At 41.8% G+C, this 18,619-nt stretch overlaps 3 protein-coding genes across 3 annotated transcripts; all 3 read left to right on the plus strand.

Annotated features, from left to right (window-relative positions):
- The first annotated feature begins 256 nt into the window (after window positions 1-256).
- csf3r (colony stimulating factor 3 receptor) lies at window positions 257-10,408 on the plus strand. The gene is made up of 16 exons (XM_029452578.1): window positions 257-375; window positions 4,819-4,893; window positions 5,063-5,350; window positions 5,711-5,843; window positions 5,948-6,114; window positions 6,637-6,803; window positions 6,941-7,091; window positions 7,377-7,459; window positions 7,563-7,770; window positions 7,857-8,045; window positions 8,260-8,361; window positions 8,605-8,751; window positions 8,834-8,974; window positions 9,067-9,163; window positions 9,243-9,321; window positions 9,602-10,408. Exons 2-16 carry the CDS (start codon window positions 4,830-4,832, stop codon window positions 10,079-10,081), a joined length of 2,496 nt encoding a protein of 831 aa, XP_029308438.1. The 5' UTR covers window positions 257-375; window positions 4,819-4,829; the 3' UTR covers window positions 10,082-10,408.
- A 677-nt stretch (window positions 10,409-11,085) lies between these two features.
- On the plus strand, window positions 11,086-15,777 carry mrps15 (mitochondrial ribosomal protein S15). Its single transcript, XM_029450662.1, has 8 exons — window positions 11,086-11,360; window positions 13,875-13,943; window positions 14,030-14,105; window positions 14,214-14,262; window positions 14,377-14,461; window positions 14,567-14,625; window positions 15,044-15,235; window positions 15,496-15,777. Exons 1-8 carry the CDS (start codon window positions 11,219-11,221, stop codon window positions 15,598-15,600), a joined length of 777 nt encoding a protein of 258 aa, XP_029306522.1. The 5' UTR covers window positions 11,086-11,218; the 3' UTR covers window positions 15,601-15,777.
- A 759-nt stretch (window positions 15,778-16,536) lies between these two features.
- Window positions 16,537-18,508, plus strand: LOC115021495 (cornifelin-like). The gene is made up of 4 exons (XM_029451990.1): window positions 16,537-16,669; window positions 17,479-17,631; window positions 17,716-17,852; window positions 18,078-18,508. Exons 2-4 carry the CDS (start codon window positions 17,520-17,522, stop codon window positions 18,174-18,176), a joined length of 348 nt encoding a protein of 115 aa, XP_029307850.1. The 5' UTR covers window positions 16,537-16,669; window positions 17,479-17,519; the 3' UTR covers window positions 18,177-18,508.
- The last annotated feature ends 111 nt before the right edge of the window (window positions 18,509-18,619 follow it).

Below are 18,619 nucleotides of genomic sequence, written 5' to 3' on the forward strand. Positions count from 1 at the left end.
AGGTTCTCCACAATCCTGCCGACAAACAAACAAACAAACAAACAAGAGCGAGAACATATATAAACGTCAAATATCACCTGATATATTCCAGATTTTATTATCTTTAGTTGAACTTCTCAACTCTTTTTTTTTTCTTTTGAGAAAGCCCTGGCTTCAAACTCCCCATTAGTCATGTGTTTCTTCCTGGAAAATAGTGAAGTTTCACAAATTCAAAACAAGGATGTTGCCGCCGCCGCTGCTGCTGCTGCTGCTTGCTTGGCTAACACGCACGTATGTCCTCCAGTCTGAGGGGCTCTGAGCCACACTGTTTCATCTGCTGCTATCAGGGCTGATGAGAGCCTCTTGTCTTTCTGGGTCTGCTGCATCTGCTGTGTGGTGAGTAGCAAGCCTCTCTGATGGCGCTCCTTTAACTTCACATCAAGTGATTTGCAGCTCCTTTCATTTTTTGATACTTGTGCCAGATTGAAAAGGTAAACTTCACAAAAGTTGTTTCTGGATGAAAGGCTGGAGAGTCGCATCCTGATCCAACTCGCAGACCGCTCGACTTCATTTCATTGAATCAACACTTGTTTATCAGATGTCTTTTGGCCGCTGTGTAATGCCAGTGCATCTTTAACAAACATGAAACACTACACATAGAGAGGCGTTTCAAATATTTAGGATTTAAAGATGAATTCTAAGACGAATCCTTTTAAATTAAAGATACTTGGAGTTTAATGCTCAAAAATGTGTATAACTTATTAATGAGTTTTAAGATGAAAAACATATAGTACTGTTTTTATGCAAACAGCTGTTCTGTGAGTTGTGTCTTTTTTCTAAACGGCAACATTGTGACTATGGGAGTAATGTTATAGAAAGCTATTAAAAACAGATTTATGATCTGGTCGTCCATTAAAAAAAAGAATGTGAAACTAATTTATAGCTTTTTTTCACTTTTACAAATGCTGACACAAAAGGTCACTTACTGTGCGTCTGAGCTCGGAGGAGCGGTTCAGTGATCCTTCTCTAAATGAAATGTATTTGACATTTTTTAAATCACTTATTTAAAGCATAAGAAATAATACCAACACCATAGTGTGAGAAATAATACCAAAAAAAAGGGGAAATAGTGGCAGATTAGTCATTGCACTCTGTGTCAAGGATATTGCCAAATGCTGAAAGTGGGCGTTTAGTAACCTTCAGCAGCAACGGGAAAGGAAACATATGGAGGCTGAAGCAAAATGTACCTCAACACATAGTGACAGGACTCGCTCAGGCACAAACTATAATCACACGATATACACACATTAAGAACAAACTGCTGCTCGACTCAACTCAAGAAACAACTGTCTCATGTTAGACTCTCAAATACTGCTTGTTGACAAACATATATATATATAGAATATTTATATATTATATAATAGCTTGTCTCTCTCTCTCTTCTTCTGTCTGTCTCTGTCTCTCTCTCTCTTCTTCTGTCTCTGTCTCTCTCTCTCTTCTGTCTCTCTCTCTCTTTCTTCTTCTGTCTCTCTCTCTCTCCCTCTCTCGCTATCTCTCCCTCTCTCTCTCTGTCTCTATGTCTGTCGGTCTCTCTCTCTCTCTCTCTCTCTGTCTCTCTGTCTGTCTGTCTGTCTCTCTCTCTCTCCCTCTCTCTATCTCTCTCTCTCTCTGTCTCTGTCTCTATGTCTGTCTGTCTCTCTCTCTCTCTCTCTCTCTCTCTCTCTCTCTCTCTCTCTGTCTGTCTGTCTGTCTCTCTCTCTCCCTCTCTCTATCTCTCTCTCTCTCTCTCTGTCTCTGTCTCTATGTCTGTCTGTCTGTCTCTCTCTCTCCCTCTCTCTCTCTCTCTGTCTGTCTGTCTGTCTGTATTATCTGTCTGTACCTGTCTTCTGTCTCTCTTCTCTGTCTCTCTCTCTCTCTCTCCCTCTCTCTATCTACTCTCTCTGTCTCTGTCTCTATGTCTGTCTGTCTGTCTCTCTCTCTCCTCTCCCTCTCTCTCTCTAATGTCTGTCTGTCTGTCTGTCTGTCTCTCTCTCGCTCTCTCTCTCTGTCTCTATGTCTGTCTGTCTGTCGCTCTGTCTCTCTCCCTTCTCTATTCTCTCTGTCTCTGTCTGTTGTCTGGCTGTCTGATCGTCTGTCTGTCTGTCTATCTCTCTTTGTCTGTCTGTCTCTCTCTCTCTCTCCCTCTCTCTCTCGTCGTCTGTCTCGTCTGCTCTCCTACTCTGTCTGTTCTTGTCGTGTCTCTCGCTCTCGTATGTATCTCTGTCTATATGTCTGTCTGTCTTTCTGTCTCTCTCTCTGTTCTGTCTGTTGTCTCTCTCTCTCTCTATCTCTTCTCTACTTCTCTGTCTCTGTCTGTCTGTATGTCTGTCTTTCTCTTCTCTCGTCTCTCTCTCTCTCTCTGTCTTGTCTTGCTGTCTGTCTGTCTGTCTCTGTCGTCTCTCTTCTCTTTCTCTGTCTCTCTCTCTGTCTCTATGTTGTATTGTCTGTTCTCTCTCTCCTCTCTCTCTAGCTGTCTGTCTGTCTCTCTCTTCTCTTCTCTCTCTGTCTGTATTTGTCTGTTGTCTGTCTCTCTCTCTCTCTCTCTCTCTCTCTCTCTTCTCTCTATCTCTCTCTCTGTGTTTGTTTCTCTCTGTCTCTCTCTGTCTCTCTTGTTATCTCTCTGTCTGTTTATGTTCTGTCTTGTTGTTCTCTGTCTGTCTCTCTCTCTCTCTCTCTTCTCTGTCTGTCTCTAGTTGTTCTTCTCTCTTCTCTCTCTTCTGTCTCTATTCTGTTTCTGTCTGTCTGTCTGTCTGTCTTGTCGTCTCTCTATCTCTCTCTCTCTGTTCTCTATGTCTTTGTTCTTGTCTGTCTGTCTGTCTGTCTGTCGGTTTCTCTCTCTCTCCTCTCTCTCTCTCTCGTTCTATCTGCTCTTCTCTTCTATACTATTATACTATATCTCTCTGTCTCTATCTCTTATATCTCTTATCTATCTTCTCTCTCTAGTCCTTCTAAGTCTCTCTCTCTCTCTTTATCTCTCTCTCTCTCATCTATCTATATCTCTCTCTTCTATCCTATCTCCTCTCTCTTCTCTCTCTCTCTCTCTCACACTCTCTCTCACTCTCTTCTCATCTCTACTCTCTCTCTCTCTCTCTCCTACTCTTCTCTCTCTCTCCTCTCCTCTCTGTCTCTATGTTGTCTGTCTGTCTGTCTCTCTCTCTCTCTCTCTCTCGATCTCTTCTCTCCTCTCTCTCTGTCTCTATGTCTGTCTGTCTGTCTCTCTCTCTCTCTCGCTCTCTCTCTCTCTCTCTCTCTCTCTCTCTGTCCTGTCTGTCTGTCTGTCTCTCTCTCTCTCTCTCTCTCTCTCCCTCTCTCTATCTCTCTCTCTCTCTCTGTCTCTATGTCTGTCTGTCTGTCTCTCTCTCTCTCTCTCTCTCTCTATCTCTCTCTCGCTCTCTCTCGCTTCTCTCCTCTCTCTCTGTCTCTATGTCTGTCTGTCTCTCTCTCTCTCTCTCTCTCTCTCTCTCTCTCTCTCTCTCTCTCTCTCTCTCTCTCTCTCTCCCCCTCTCTTGATTGCTTTTTGTCAGAGCCACAGGCAATTACCTTCTAGTTCTAAGCAGAAACTCTCAAAAGGAAAACAGAGGCAGGCCTTTATGCACATGGCTGATAACAAACAGGGAAAAATTATATTTCTCTCATAACGCCTTAACGCAGACTTCCTCAAAAATGGCAGACTGAGGGGAGCGATCTAACTGTGGGTTTGAGGGATGGTTACCATTTACCATAACATTTCTGCCTAAAGATAGAGAGTTGTGCTGGACCAGAAATACTTGGTGGCCGGATTAATGGAAATCACGAATCATCTGAATTCATTGGAATTGAAGTCTCAAAAGTCTGTTGACAATAAACCTGCATATGTTGCCGACATGATTTGGTTTGAGGAACAGAATCAGGCAGAGAGAACAAGATGGTGTTACAAGACCCAGGGAGTTTCTAGTGTTGTAATGAATCATTGGTCGCACTAAATAATGAATCTCAAGTTTGATTTCAATTTTAAATTTAAATATAAATTGTATTAATCGTCTCTGATTCTATGTATGAATTATATTATATATATTCATGTATTAACCATTTTGTCCATAAAAATGTTAGAAAATAATAAAGAATGTTTAAGAAATTGTGTTGCTTGAATTTACAAATATTTAGGGATATTATATGACATTAGAGAAGCAGGAATCAGCAACAATAACATGATTTTACCCGAAAGAAAATCATGTTTTCGTATGTGACATATTGTGAAATATATTGTGCAATGTCTCAAAACCGCATGTGTGGGGATCACATGAGCGGCTGGTACGCGTCACATGTGCGCATGAGAACATATGTATTACTTTTGAAATCTTTGTTTTCACACAAGATGTTATTAGATTGAGTTCTGCAGAATCCCATCTTCTGTTCATTATACACGATCAGCTACACGCATGCCCCAACAAGCCTGCTCACAACTAACGATCAAAATATAGTATTCCTCTAATAGAAGAGGAGAAATACAGCGTGCGTATTTATTCTCTCTACAGAGAATTTAAATTTAAATTGTGACACCAGCTTGAATGTCACATCCCCGTCATGTTAGTGTAAGACTTTGTTCCCAGGCAGCATGAGGTTTCTCTCTGCTATTGTGTTGGGTTCTCCAGCTGTCCCCTTTTTTATATTGAAATATGTTGCATTGTGAGCGATCGTGTCGTTGCTCACGTCGCCCCCCCCCCCCACCGAACGTTTGTAACGTTTGGTGTTCCAATTCCAATATTGTTATGGAAGTTTGTCATTTAAGAATAATGCATTTCATTTTTGGCTGCCTAACAGGTCTTATCATCATGATATCCATGTGGGTGTCAGTGATTGTCATGCTGGTGGCATTTGTGAATGGAGCGAGAAATGGTGAGTGTTGCTCTCAGAATGAAATAGCAAATCTAAATGGAAATACCAAACCGGCACCTTTCCTTCCTTTACCTCGGGAGGTTCTGTTCAAACTAAATATAAAGCTTGGCATTTGCAATTAAGATTCCCGTCAACATGCCACATTTTAAATTCCTTTTCTCATTGTCAGAGGAGGACATGGAGCCGTGTGCAAAGGTCCAGACGTCCAGCTCAGTGGTGCCTCTGGGGTCAACCGTCACAGCCACCTGTGTCATCAGAGACGGCTGCCCTCTGCTCATCGGACAAGCCGTTCACATCGAGTGGCTCCTTGGCAATCGCTTGTTCCCCGGCAGCCCCGTGGCCAACGAGAGCGGCAGGGTGTCCGAGGTGGTTATACCGAGCTTCAATCACACCAGGGAGTTCCTCTCCTGCTGTGTGCAGGGCTCGCCCGTCGGAGGAGTGGAGATCAGAGCTGGATGTGAGAAAGATTGCAACTTCTTGTGCATGTTTTTACATTAATAATCTAATTAACTTGCCTGTACTTGCTTGTTCATGTTCCACCAGAGGAAAGCAGAAAAAAGAAACTGCGGTTGTTTAGCAAATTGATTTAGTTTTAAGCGAGGAGAACTTGTAATGCGTTGAGCTCAACGTTAAACACTTTAATTAACCTAAACGCTTTTTAGTCCACCCATCGAAGAGATCTGACACATGTTAATGGATCTGTACGTGTTTTAGAGGTTCACAGAGATTGTATCAGAAGATTAATGAGAAAAGAAGTTGCACTTTTTCATTTGGACAACTTTGAAACTTCTCTTCACTTTGTCCTCTTCGTCTACAGATCCACCAGAAGCACCACAAAACATCAGCTGTCAGACGAACCTCACCACCCCCAACACCCTGACCTGTAGCTGGGATCCTGGGCAGCGGGAGACCCACCTGCACACACAGTACACCCTCCACACACAGATACGGTAATACTCTACCGGGAATACTCTGGAGCAAACCTCAATCTGGTGTCAGGAATGTTTCGAGTTTGCACAACTTTGTTTCTCACTTTATAATTTCCTCATTTCAGGGACAGCAACGAGAACTTCACTTACGAGCTGCTTGCGGGAGTCCAGCGTTATATTATTCCTCGCTCTGGCTTTGTCCTCTTCTCAGATATGGAAATATATGTGAAGGCGGTGAATGAACTTGGAGAAGCAACCTCAGCTCCCATAACTTTGGAACCCGTCAGCGCAGGTGAGAAATATAGTTACCTCCATCATCATTCACCGGTGAATATTTAATACAATTATTGTATTGCCCTGAACAATCCACATAACAGTTTGTATACAAATGTTGGGGAGTAAAAAAAAGCCTTTTGTGGCTCCAGACGGAGCTGTGAGAAGTCTGATAAATGTCCTCCAGTGATGTCACGTAATCTTTTTGAGTGTGAGTGTTCGGGGAGTGCAGCGCTGAGTTGGTGCAGTACTCTTTTAATTATATTTTTAAACCGAGACGGTAATTTAACAACACTTAACTGCAGTGTTGAAGGTATTTCCAGAATCCTCATCCTGGCACCCTTCTGAATGAACAAAATGTCGTGCACTGCGCAATAAAAAGATTTATAACCAGTTTCCCAAGATGCAACATTTTCTTTTTTCATCGAGGTAATCAGAAATGACATGTCCTGGATACATAAGAGGCACAAACTGGGGTTACATTTAATGTGAAAGATTAATTACATCAGAGTTTTTGCGTTTTTTCTCTGTTTTATTACAGCTAAGTTTGACCGACCAACGATTCTGAAGTTTCAAGCTTCGCCTAAAAGCTACAGCTGCCTAAAGCTGAGCTGGAGTTTATCTCAGCACCAAGCCTGGATGTGTGACCAGCTGAACCTGGAAGTCCAACTTAAGACCGGCGACAGCAGCCAATGGAGCGCACCACCAGTGAGTGCAATTCATTCCAGTGTCACTAAAAAAAACACGTATCTTTTGATACTGTAGCTACAAGCAACCACGCGGTCGTACAACCTGCTCTAAGTTCATATCGTCGTATTTGTTTTCCGCTCTGGGACATATGTTAGATCCTGGTGAGCCGGATTAGACCAACCAGATCTGTGGACCAGTGCCGTCTCCTCCACGGGACTCAGTATCTCGCCCGGATCAGAGTCAGATACCAGCAGAGCCCCTGGAGTGAATGGAGCAACCCCCAGTCTGGAGTCACCTTGGAGAAGGGTAGGGCTGAGATCAATTCAGAGTCACACAATCAGTCACTAACAATTTCCAATCTAACGCCTTTTCTTCCACTCCCTGGTCTTTTCAATATATGCTAATGCCATGTTCTACATCTCCCATTGCTTTGCTCTACAGCACAAGCTGAATTGATGTATTGAATTATGCCGCACTCTCTTGGTGGTGGATCCATAGACCTGTCTCGCATAGGAACGCTTTTGAAGAGTGAGAAGAGATGTGCAGGCTTTAGACGAGCCGCGACGCTGACAGCCGTCTCTTTCTTTTCAGCTCCCACCGGACGCCTAGACTCGTGGATGAAGGTGTCGGTGGATCACGTGCACAAACAACTCAACGTTCACTTGTTTTGGAAGGTACACGCATCGCACCTGACATGTTGCTTGACACCTGTCACTCACTGGTTTGAGCGTGTGAGATCTGCCCACTCACTTAGTTTTCTTCCTTTTTTGTTTTTAGCCATCAAAACAATTCCGTGCCAACGGACAAAACGTGTCGTACTTTGTCTCGGAGAGAAAGCCGCCAGGTGAGATTGGAAAGGTGTGCTCTACGAAGGGGAATCACTGTACTTTCCAGATTCCTGGGAGAGTGAGGAAAGTGTATCTGAGCGCTGTGAATGCAGCCGGGAAATCCCCCCCCACTGAAGTTCGGATTTACCAACCGAAAGGTAAAATGAGCTTTAACTGCTCTAATGTGATACGGTTCATTCTAATGTTCCCACAACGTGTATTATGATGTGTTTTGTGTCTGTAGCTCGTGCGGTGATATCAGACGTCTTGGTCGTTCCTCTTGCCAACGGTTCCCTGCTGGTTGAGTGGAGACTCCTGGCGTCTTTAAGTCTCACTGGTTTCGTGGTGGAATGGAGACCTTTGTTAAAGACAGACCTCTCCTTCACCCAGTTTGAAATAACGGACGGAAACCAGACTCGCCTCGTTATAACAGGTATGCGTTATAGTATTTGTACTGCAGGTTGTAGGATCCATGCCCGTCTTATTCGCTTCGCTTCTTATTTGGTCTCTCTAATCTAATTTTCATCCTTTTTAGACGGAGAATTCACTTTTATACTGTCTTCTGCTTCATGTGCCCGACCCGCCTGTACACACTGCTGAAGCTTATGGGCACTGATACACTCTAACCTCTTCACTCTCATCAATAGGCAGCTTTGAGCCCTACAAGCCCTATGGGATCTCTGTGTATCCCAGGTTTAGGGATGGAATAGGCCTTCCTCAGACTGTTAATGCCTACTCCAAACAAAAGGGTAAGTCACCAAAGGCACAAAGAGGATCACACAAAGAGCAGGCAGGGGTGTGAGGGAGTCGGGCCGCCTCCTCTTCGAAGAAGTGAGAAAAGAGTTTGCCACATCAGTAAAAAATAAATAAAGAATTGTGCAATCTACCAGAAACAGCTAATACATGATGGAATAATGCCCTCTTGTGGAGACATTTGTAGCTCATAAATAGCTCATTGTAGTTGTAATAATCACTGATATTTGTTTTTAAAGCTCCATCCATGGTTCCAACATTACAAATGAAAAAGAGCTGGCAGTCACATATCGAGCTAACCTGGGATGAAATACCTTTAGACCAAAGGAACGGAATCATCCAGAACTACAGAGTCTTCTACTGTGATAAGGAGGGACCCACTAACGGTGCGTTAAAGGCCTTCATGTTCCCGTTGGAAAACCTTTTCTTATGTGCTCGATGCTATCTGATGTCTGACTCTGCTTTCAGTGGTGACTGCTGACCCTAAAGAGAGGAGGGTGCTCCTGAAAGGCCTCCACACTGTGTCTCTGTATGAAGCTTTCATGATGGTCAGCACGTTTGGCGGGAGCCGGAACGGGTCGAAGATTCATTTTGAAATTGAGCCCTTCGGTTTGTATTGTTGTTTTGGCTTTCAAGACGCATTGAGTGTATATTCCTCACGGCACACATTTCATGGAGAATGTGCATTTCTCTCCTCTCAGACGCTGTTGCCGTTGTGACAATCGTCACCGTGTCTGGTGTCGGACTGTCACTGTTGGTCATAATCACGGTCATAACTTTCTTCTCCAACCAACAAAGGTGACATCATTTCCCTGCTGTCTCGAGCTGTGGCGTTGTGACATCATTTATTCTGAAAACATTTCTCTTCCTTCTGCAGGCTGAAGAGGCGCTTTTGGCCAGCTGTTCCTGATCCGGCAAATAGCAGCATCAAGAGATGGACATCAGAATCAACACAGGTGTGGAAATTAAACCTGTGCAGCATTAAATGCTTGTATGCAATAATCCCCATTTGGATAAAAGCTGCAATAAGAAAGGATCAAATGACCGTGTGCAGTGTGAAAGGGAGCCCTGAAAGCATCTTTCCCCAGCCCCCAAGTGGGAAAGAAAAGCCATTCATGCTGCTATAATTAACATAAATTCAAGAAAGTGCCAAGTGATATACATGACAAAATACAAATATATATTTTGCCATTTACTATTTAAAGACCTTGTGAGTGATTTGTTTTCCTTTTGCAGGATTCCCATCTTGACTGGGACAACGAGGCGCCCAATCCAATGTACCTGTCCCACCTGAGCTTCCTGGACCTTCCTGTGAAACTAAGCAAAGAGGACGACGACGTATGGTTAAGCAGCGCAGAGGACACCAGTGACCTGGGAGAGTCCATTTGTGGTTCACCATTCATCCCTGGCTACTCTACTGGTTCAAACAGCGACTCCGTGCCTTACGCTACCGTTGTCTTCTCCAGTCCGAGCAACAGCCCTACGCCTAAAGACCCTCGCGTGTACCTGCGGTCTGAGTCCACACAGCCCCTCTTGGAGACTGAAGAATCATTCAGTCCAAAGTGCTACCAGAATATGGAAACTGAGGTGAGTCAGAGTGAGCAATGTTTCTTTGGACCGTCCCATGACTGTGTACCTGAAAAAGGGACCGACGCTTGCATTGTGTGGAATGACTTTCCTTTTCTACGAGCCTTGAATGATACTCAAGATGACTAAAAGTGCTTTGCAGAATATAAGAGTTGCTGATTTGCAAGATGTTCATGTATATCTGAGTTTGTGTAATGAGAAGGTTGCGATCAATTGATTGAGCGGAGTGCACAGCTGTAAATAAATGCAAGATTAGATGCTAAAATCACTTTGATATTTAATGATTATGGTGTTTTACTGAAGAAGAAGTCGATGTTGTTGAGATGTTGTTGTGGTTTGTATGAGGACTGTTTATAGAGTTTCTTTGAATAAAATAATTAAACCGTATAAAGACAGAAAAAATTGTTTTCCTGCTGACTGGTCTTTTTTTCCTCATTAAAATTGGTTTCTCATGAACACGACTACGGTGGAATTCAATTTAAATATGTATCACAGACGTTTTTATTAACATAAACACAATCCTGACATGCTGTTTTACCAAAGAGTATATGGGACACTTACAGGTAAAATAGGACACTTCATTTTAAGTGTATTATTTAATCCAAATTGTCAGTGTAACCCAAACGGCTTTTTAAGATGGAGGTCATGGATACTAAACTTTTTGATTTTTGTTTTGTTAAAAGACCACAATATGTGTTAAACATCTCTCCTCCATACTATTCTGCTTTTCGTTGTGTTGTATTTTCATTCGATGAATCATTTGTCATTTAATTTAAAACATGAGCTACAACTGCAATTTAGTGTAGTGGAGCATATTCTCATATTTAATAAAGTCAGTGTTAACTATAAATTGTCAAATCATTACTTTTATAATATGTTTGATTATTGACGTATTGCTATGAGTTCAACCCAACCTGAGAGCACATTGTCCCTCACAACTTAAACCACTCCTCACAAAAACCTCCTAAAATACAGTAAATGGAATAATTTAGTTGTTAGCAAACTTTATTAAATGCTAAAAGAAAGCAGTAGCGGAAGAAACACTTTCAAACTCGGTGGATTTCTTAATTAATCTCTGTTTTGTTCCTATCGATGTTATCTGGGATTGTTTAGCATAGCCTAGAAGAAATACGCATCATCCTCGCTCAGCTAGTTTGGTCTAGTCAAAATGGCGAACCTCTTTTAGGGGTCGAGTGTGAACTCCTGTCACATTTTCATCATTATTGGGTGGTTTATTTTCTACCTTTTTGAGCTATCCTGACAACTATGTTCACAAACGTAGCTCTGCGAACTGTTCTGAAGTCGTCAGTCGGTGTTTTACGGGAGAGCGGAGCTCTGTGCTCGGCACTGTCTGCGAGTCGCTGGACGTGCAGCTCGGCGCTGATATCAGGACCGAGAGTCAGCTGCGGTAAGCTAACAATGATGTGTTTAGAAAAAAAACTGGCTAATGCATTTCCTTATAGCTGGCTGTTAGAGTGCCTTTCATGCAAGGAAGCATCATCAGTGAAAGATCCTCATTACTAGCAGAGGAACTGAGGCCCCTCAAAGTTAAGACACCCCCACCCGAGGTAGAACTGTTTTGTACATTACATTAATATGTCTAGTTTATTAAATTGATGTTTGTATGGAAATGTTTTACTGCAGAATTAGTTTATTTGCTTAATGTTTTTGATCCTCCCCAAATGTAGGCTTCTCCTTATCACGTGCATCTCTGGTAACAATGATCAGAGTGTCACTAAAGTTGGACTGGATGTTGAGAGACAGGCAATAAAGCAAAGATTGCACTAATGCCATTGTCCATCTCGGTAATGTGTACACCTAAACACATGAATTATAGGCGGAAATTGAAAAGGATATTAAAAATCGAAACATTATATGTGTGTCATTATTAAAGTAAGGACACCAATCACCAAACAATGTCATGTATATGTACCAAAGACTGTTGTGTTATCATAACAGCAGATTATATACTATTCACTTCACCCTCTGCTGTCACCAGTCACCACATGTAACCGGACCGACACGTACAAATGGGGCCCTACTGGTGTAAATGTGTGAAGAGAAGAACACAAAACAGATTTAGTCACAAAATAAGATATAATATAACTATTTATTGTAATGTCAGTGTTGGGGAGTAGAGACTTCATGTTATTATCTATGTGTTAAACAAATATCCCCCCTGGGACAATACATCTAAACTAGTTAACTACAGCTTGCTGGTAGTTCAATTACATTCATGTTTGTATAGGGATTCAAGTAGTTAAATTACTTTTATGTCTGAACATCTCTTCAACATGTTGAGAGATTCTAATCATTATTTCCAGAGACAGATCGGATAGAACTTTATGTGTCCCCTTCGGAGAAGCCTACATTTTCACATTTTCAGTTTTAGGAAGGATCCAAACCTCAACCAAATTAAAATTAAATTTTGCAAAAAACTATATTAGACTATATTAAAGTAATGAAACTACTGGCTGTGCTTTGGTCTACCTCTGGTAGTGGTTCCTCAAAACTAACGCCTTTTTTGTGGATTTGTTCCTCTACTATAGGCCACAATAGAAACACAGTATTATTTATGAAACATGCACATAGTCCACAAGCAGTGAAATGTATCAGTTATTTGCATCACATTAGTCTCAGACAGATAGTATAATCGCTGCATTTGCTGTTATCAGTTCACTGTTTTGTAACTTGTTAAAACAACTATAATAAATAAAGCTCCAACAAGGACATGTGTAGAGCATGATGATGATGTTTCTAACCTCATCAATTGTTTATGTGCGTGTATTGGTCTGCTCAATCTGATCTGTTATCTCGCTTCATCGTAAACACATCAAGAGCATCTCGAGCGGCTGTTCTTTCATTTCCCCTCGAGTGTGCTCGAAATGTGATAACTGGTTTTTCACACTGTTGCCTTCTTATTTCACAGCCGCAGTCGCACCAAACCTTCATTTACAGACCACTCCTCTGCTCAACTCGATGACAAACGCTGGGAAATCATGAATCACATGTCAAAAAATGTGTAGTTTATAAACTCTGTTGGTATATAGTCTAGACTAGGAAAATAAAATCCATTAACAGTGATGTCAGTGTCTCACAAAATAGTTTTCGTGCTTCTTTATATGATGTTACCTGCTGAGAATATGTTCTCTAATGGACTGAGAGCAGTGAGAACACGTCAGTCCGTGTACGTGTCTGGATTTCTGCAGAGATGAAGCATCAGTGTTTTTGAGGAAATGACATCATTTGGTGTTTTGATGAAACCGATATCAAAAACCACTTTAATCTCACCGTCTGATATGTGTGCAGTAGTTTGTGTTTGTGCAGATTATCTCGGCTGCGCTCTTCAAATGTTAAACTCGTGGATCAGTTGCATCGTCATCCCTCTCACACGACAGAATGTAAATGTTTCTCACGCTGCAGTGGAGACATCTTCACGTTCATGCCGAGTAAAATGCTGCAAACGAGCAGATCTTGGTGTTTGGATTTAGTCAACAGCAGGAGTGTTAAAAGGATCAGCCTCAGATTTAAGGATGTGAGAGGTGGAACATCTTTGTGTTCCTTTTTTATTACGCGTCTTGTAGAAGTTTTGGCGTGCAAACCATTCGTAAAGGTCACGACGTGAAACTGACACTGATGTCATGGTTCAGTTTGGTAGTCACTTTAGTGTTGTATGTGAAGTTGTATTATAGTTCACACTCAGCTTTAAATGGCAACCACTGATCCTGTGTTGAGCTGTGTGTCAAATGTCATGTCATGCATCACATCGCACGTTATTGATTCACTTATTCATCAGGCACCAACTGTTGATCCTCTTCTGATGTACTAAATGTACTTTAATGTGTTAAGTTGTCGTCTTCATTCCCGCCTCTCGCTACACATTTCTGATTATGTTCCTCTCTCTCTCTCTCTCTCTCCTCAGTCGCAGGTAGCTTTGCTCTCCCGCCACCGGTGAGACATTATGCTCGGGCCGCAAAGAAAAAGAAGACGGGTATGAAGCTGCGCGGTCACCACACCGTGATTTGACATTTTGAAACGCTCGCTCGCTTTTCAATGCAAACACTTTGTTTCTTCCAGGCCCCGTGAGCCAGCTCAGTGATCTTCATCCAGCGATGCTGAGGCTGGACTACGCAGCCGTGCCCCTCGCTCAAACGTAAGCATGCATATATACTGTACCATACATGGAATGAGTATAATGTCACGTTTAAGTGTATTATTCTGAGTGTATTTCTTCTAACTCTCGTGTATTTTCTGTTAACAGGACCGATGACATCATCAAAAGACTTCTGTCACTGGAGCTCGCCAGAAATGTGAGATCTCGTGCCTCGTCACGGTTCATATTTGATGTTTTATTGAAACGCACACTGACATTTCACTTTCAGAAAGCAGACGGTCAGTTTAATATTCTGTGTTCATGTCTTCAGAGTGATAAACTCAAGCTGAAACAGGAGCAGCTGATTACTTTAGTCCAGAGGGACGAGGACGACCGCAGCTCAGTGGAAGTCCAGGGTGAGTCGCACGTAGTGTTTTATTAACCCAAATGCAAAGAAAGGATATTTAACTGTATATTGATTCTGTATGCTTTTTTTTTTTTAAATGTATTTTCTCCCTCAGTCGCTTCTTTGACCGCAAAAATCCGAAACTATCAGGAGCACTTGCTAAGACACCAAAAGGTGAGTGAAGGAGTAGCATCGGCATCATTTTACCATCGCAAGCTGAACAGGAAGTCGTGCTCTCGCATGACGTACCTGGTTACTCGACGTGCACCTCTAGAGCTTGTGTGAATACGTCCTCTCTGCTTTCCTCTGGTGTCAGGCCTGCGTGTGATGCAGGATATCCTGTTTCCTCCCCCACATTAAATAACAACATGCTTAGCACGGTCACGGTTGGAAGTTTCCACGTTTCATCATACATGCAACATTGTTGAGATTGACCCAGAGAGGGAATAGAGGTTGTAACTGTTGCATTAAATATCTCCTCATAAGCGGATGAGAGTATAACCTGCGCTTCACTTAGTTCTCCACATTTCCTCCCATTTTGAGCCGGTTCAAAAGTCACAACCCCATTCTTTCATGTGTTGTTCAACTCAAGGACAAAGCTAACAAGAGGCGGATGCTCATGGCCATTGATCGAAGGAAAAAGCTTTTGAAAAACCTGAGGTTGGTGAACTATCACGCCTTTGAGAAAGTGTGCGAGCAGCTGGGCATCACCTACACGTTCCCTCCAGAGTACCACAGACGGGTCACTCGCCGCTGGCTGGCCAAGAAGGCCTTCTGCATCAAGGTAGCAAACAAATGACCCCATTGTTCTGTTTACATCTATATTTTCTATGTATAATATACTGGGGGGGGGGGGGGGGGTTCCCCTTCATTTGCAGTGTATATTAATGATATTCTATAACCTTTAACGAGACTTTCATTCCACAATAGCGAAACAACAATGCGTGTTGTGTCTGAGCGCGTCGCTCTTTCTGTAGGCCGGTGTGTCGAAGGTGTTGTTTTGTGCCTCCACTGACACTCGTGCTCGTGCGTGTCTCTTCTCAGGTCTTTGAAGAAGTGCAGAAGCAGAGAGCAGAGAAGAGGCTGAAGATGAAGGAGAGTTTAGCCCCCGCTGACGCAGCCAAGACAGCAGCTGTTCAGAGCCAATGAAAGACGACGTTCTGTATATGACAACAATTGATTCTAAACGCTTTACTTTTGCATCTTCAGATATGTCCCACGTGAGCAGATGAGTCCCTTTGTATCGTGCGTTACCGTCATACAATGTTATTTTCCTTTGCTATCAAGCTGATGTCAGAATTAAATGGAAATAAAATGTCCAAAAAAGTTGTGTGCAAATGTATTTGTATGGAAATATATGACTGTCTATTCGATGTGTTTTAGATTATATTTAGCAGCACTTTTTTATTAAGTGAATTAAGCAAATAATTAGGAAATATTACATTTTAATCATTTTTTCCCGCTTTAGGCTGCAACTCAACACTGAATCACAGAGTCTCCAACAAGTCATCGCATCATCTTAAATACAAATCTATCACAATATTAGTACTTCTCACGGCTTCAGTACTGGTTTGACATTTTTCTGCAGGCCTTGTGCAGAATTAGTCAGTTAACAATATGCCCTGTATTAACTTTACGAGCAGCTGCTGCTATAACAACATGATTCACCTTTTTTTAAACACTGTTTGATTGGCTTGAGGTCAAGCGGAACAATGTAGCTTTACAATATAATGAATCAAATAGAACGAGACATTTGAGAAGCTTATGAGATGTGTTGATGAAAGTTAATTGTTGAGGCTGCGTTGTATTACAACATGCCTCTAATGGCTGTAATGTGATCGTAGGCATTTAATTCTATATCCAAGGTGGTAGATAACAAAATATAAATACTTCCAGGAATACTTTATGACTGCTCTGTATGTTGGCTGCTATATGAAAGCATGGTCTGAACAATTCCGACAACTGCGTGAGTTCTCTGAACTGTGCTGATCTGATGTGAGATTGGAAAAGCATCCCCTCCAAACAGATACGTGTCGATGTTTGTGATTGCACACACTATCGGCCTCAAAGCAAAGGATCACCGCAGATCGTTGTCATCCTCAGAAACAGCCGCTTATTGGCAAACCGGTGTTTCACAGCTCGAGCTCGTCACAGCTTCCTGTGTGGTGTGGAGCTTGTCAGCTTCATCCGTGTGAGTGCACACTGACAGACTCTGCTGGTAAGTGACACCTTGTTTCCGTTCGCAGTAGGTTAAATTAAGAATTAACGATTAATTTGTTTAAACTTACAATGCACAAAAACACATTTGAAAATCGTTCTTTTTTTTGTACTTTAAAAGTTGTGAATTCCTAATAAAACTCCTTTTGACTGCACTAATACGAGATAACTCGCCGTCACATGCTCGTTTGTGCTTCAGGTTTAGTAACATTCATATTTATTTGTATAATCCTTTGTATGTTATCGTTTACATACATGTCTCAGGGACTTAATTATGGACTATTTCACAATAAAATACTTTTTTATACCATATTTTGATTTGTCCTGTAGACTAAAAAACAGGGGAACATTTCAAATATATTTTCCTTTCAAGTCAAGTGTTTCAGGTTTGAAATATTCAACATTAGTAGCTGAGTTGTTACATACTGACTGCTGAGAATAATTACACTTCTGAAAAAAAAGACTCAAACTAGAGTCTCATTCTGTGTTGAGGAAGAAGTCCATGTAACGTTTGTTGATGCATTACATGCTTTGCAGGGAGATTCATGAATGCTGATCGAGCTGTAGAGCACGAATGACACATGAATTCTGTTTTGAGTCATTCTCCATCGGAGAGAACTAGAATATATTTACTCTGACTATGACATTTCCTGCACTGGAAATGAATAGTATCGCATATATGTACACGTGAAAAAGTATGAAAACAATTGTAGCGCGTGGAAAGGTGTTTTTTTTAGGTCATTTCTCCGAAAGCTTTGCTACAAATTTGCACTGTGCTCTATTCACGTGCTAACAGCTGTATTCTTATAGGCAGCTAAATCAAAGACAACAAGCAGATCCAGAAATCCAAAATGTCAAACCCAGTGGTCAGCCATCAACCAGCTGCAGGCAGCTATGGGACAAATGTCCAAACAGGAGAGTGGAGCACAGGCCTGTGCAACTGCTTCAGTGACTGGCTTGTCTGTGAGTACCATTCAAGATGCTTACATTTGAAATCATTAAATCTGTGTCAATACACAAAAGGAAATATTCACTTCTATTGTGCAGGTGCTCTTGGTTGCGTCTGTCCCATTGCACTGAGCTGCTACACGGCAGATAAGTATGGAGAAAACTGCTGCTTGGGTTGTGTGCCGGGAGGCACAACAGCCATGAGGACTCATATGAGACTGACCTATGGTATACAGGTAAGTTCCTCATATAATTACGGTATATTATAAACTCTCTGAGACCCTTGTGTTCTGGGTGGTGCTGTAAGTGTTCTTTAGGAAGCTCTTGTGAAAGACAGATTTCATAAACGTAGGAAATGTTGGGTGTTCCCTGCTATTGAGAAACCTGAACTGCGGTACATTTCCTCGCAGAGGCAGTTTTGCGTTCCCTGTTGTGATTTTGTCGCAATCTTTTCACCACAGGGAACAATATTCAACGATGCTTTGATGACCTTTTGCTGCGGATTATGTGAGATGTGCAGGATGGCACGAGAAATCCGCATCAGGAATGGAGAAGTTTAATCTCAAGAAGATATAAAAGGATTCTGGCTCACCATGCAGTATGTTCTGTTTGTTAATGATGTCCAGCTATTGTGGAAGTGATTTCTTTAGTCTTGTAGCAGGGCTAGCTTTCATGCAGACAACAAAAAATAATCAGCTAATGAATTATGCAATTCAGTGAATTACATGTAATGTTCTTCTTTACATGTAGCCTTATGTGCTTGTCTAACTGTGTGCCAAGATGGTAGTATACTGTTTTGCATTACTGTAAATAAACTGCAATCACAGCATGATTAATTACATTTAAGCATGGACCATTTTGTACAACACTCTCAATAAAAAAATTGATTGTTGCACAGAGTAATTTATTTCTCTTTTTGTTCTCATCAGAAGGATTTTCTTGAATGGGTGAAAGTATTCAGTATTTCACAAGAAACAAAAGCAACATCAGCTAAATGTGCATT

The sequence above is a fragment of the Cottoperca gobio genome, chromosome 16 (assembly GCF_900634415.1).
Source record: "Cottoperca gobio chromosome 16, fCotGob3.1, whole genome shotgun sequence".
Classification (NCBI taxonomy): domain Eukaryota; kingdom Metazoa; phylum Chordata; class Actinopteri; order Perciformes; family Bovichtidae; genus Cottoperca; species Cottoperca gobio.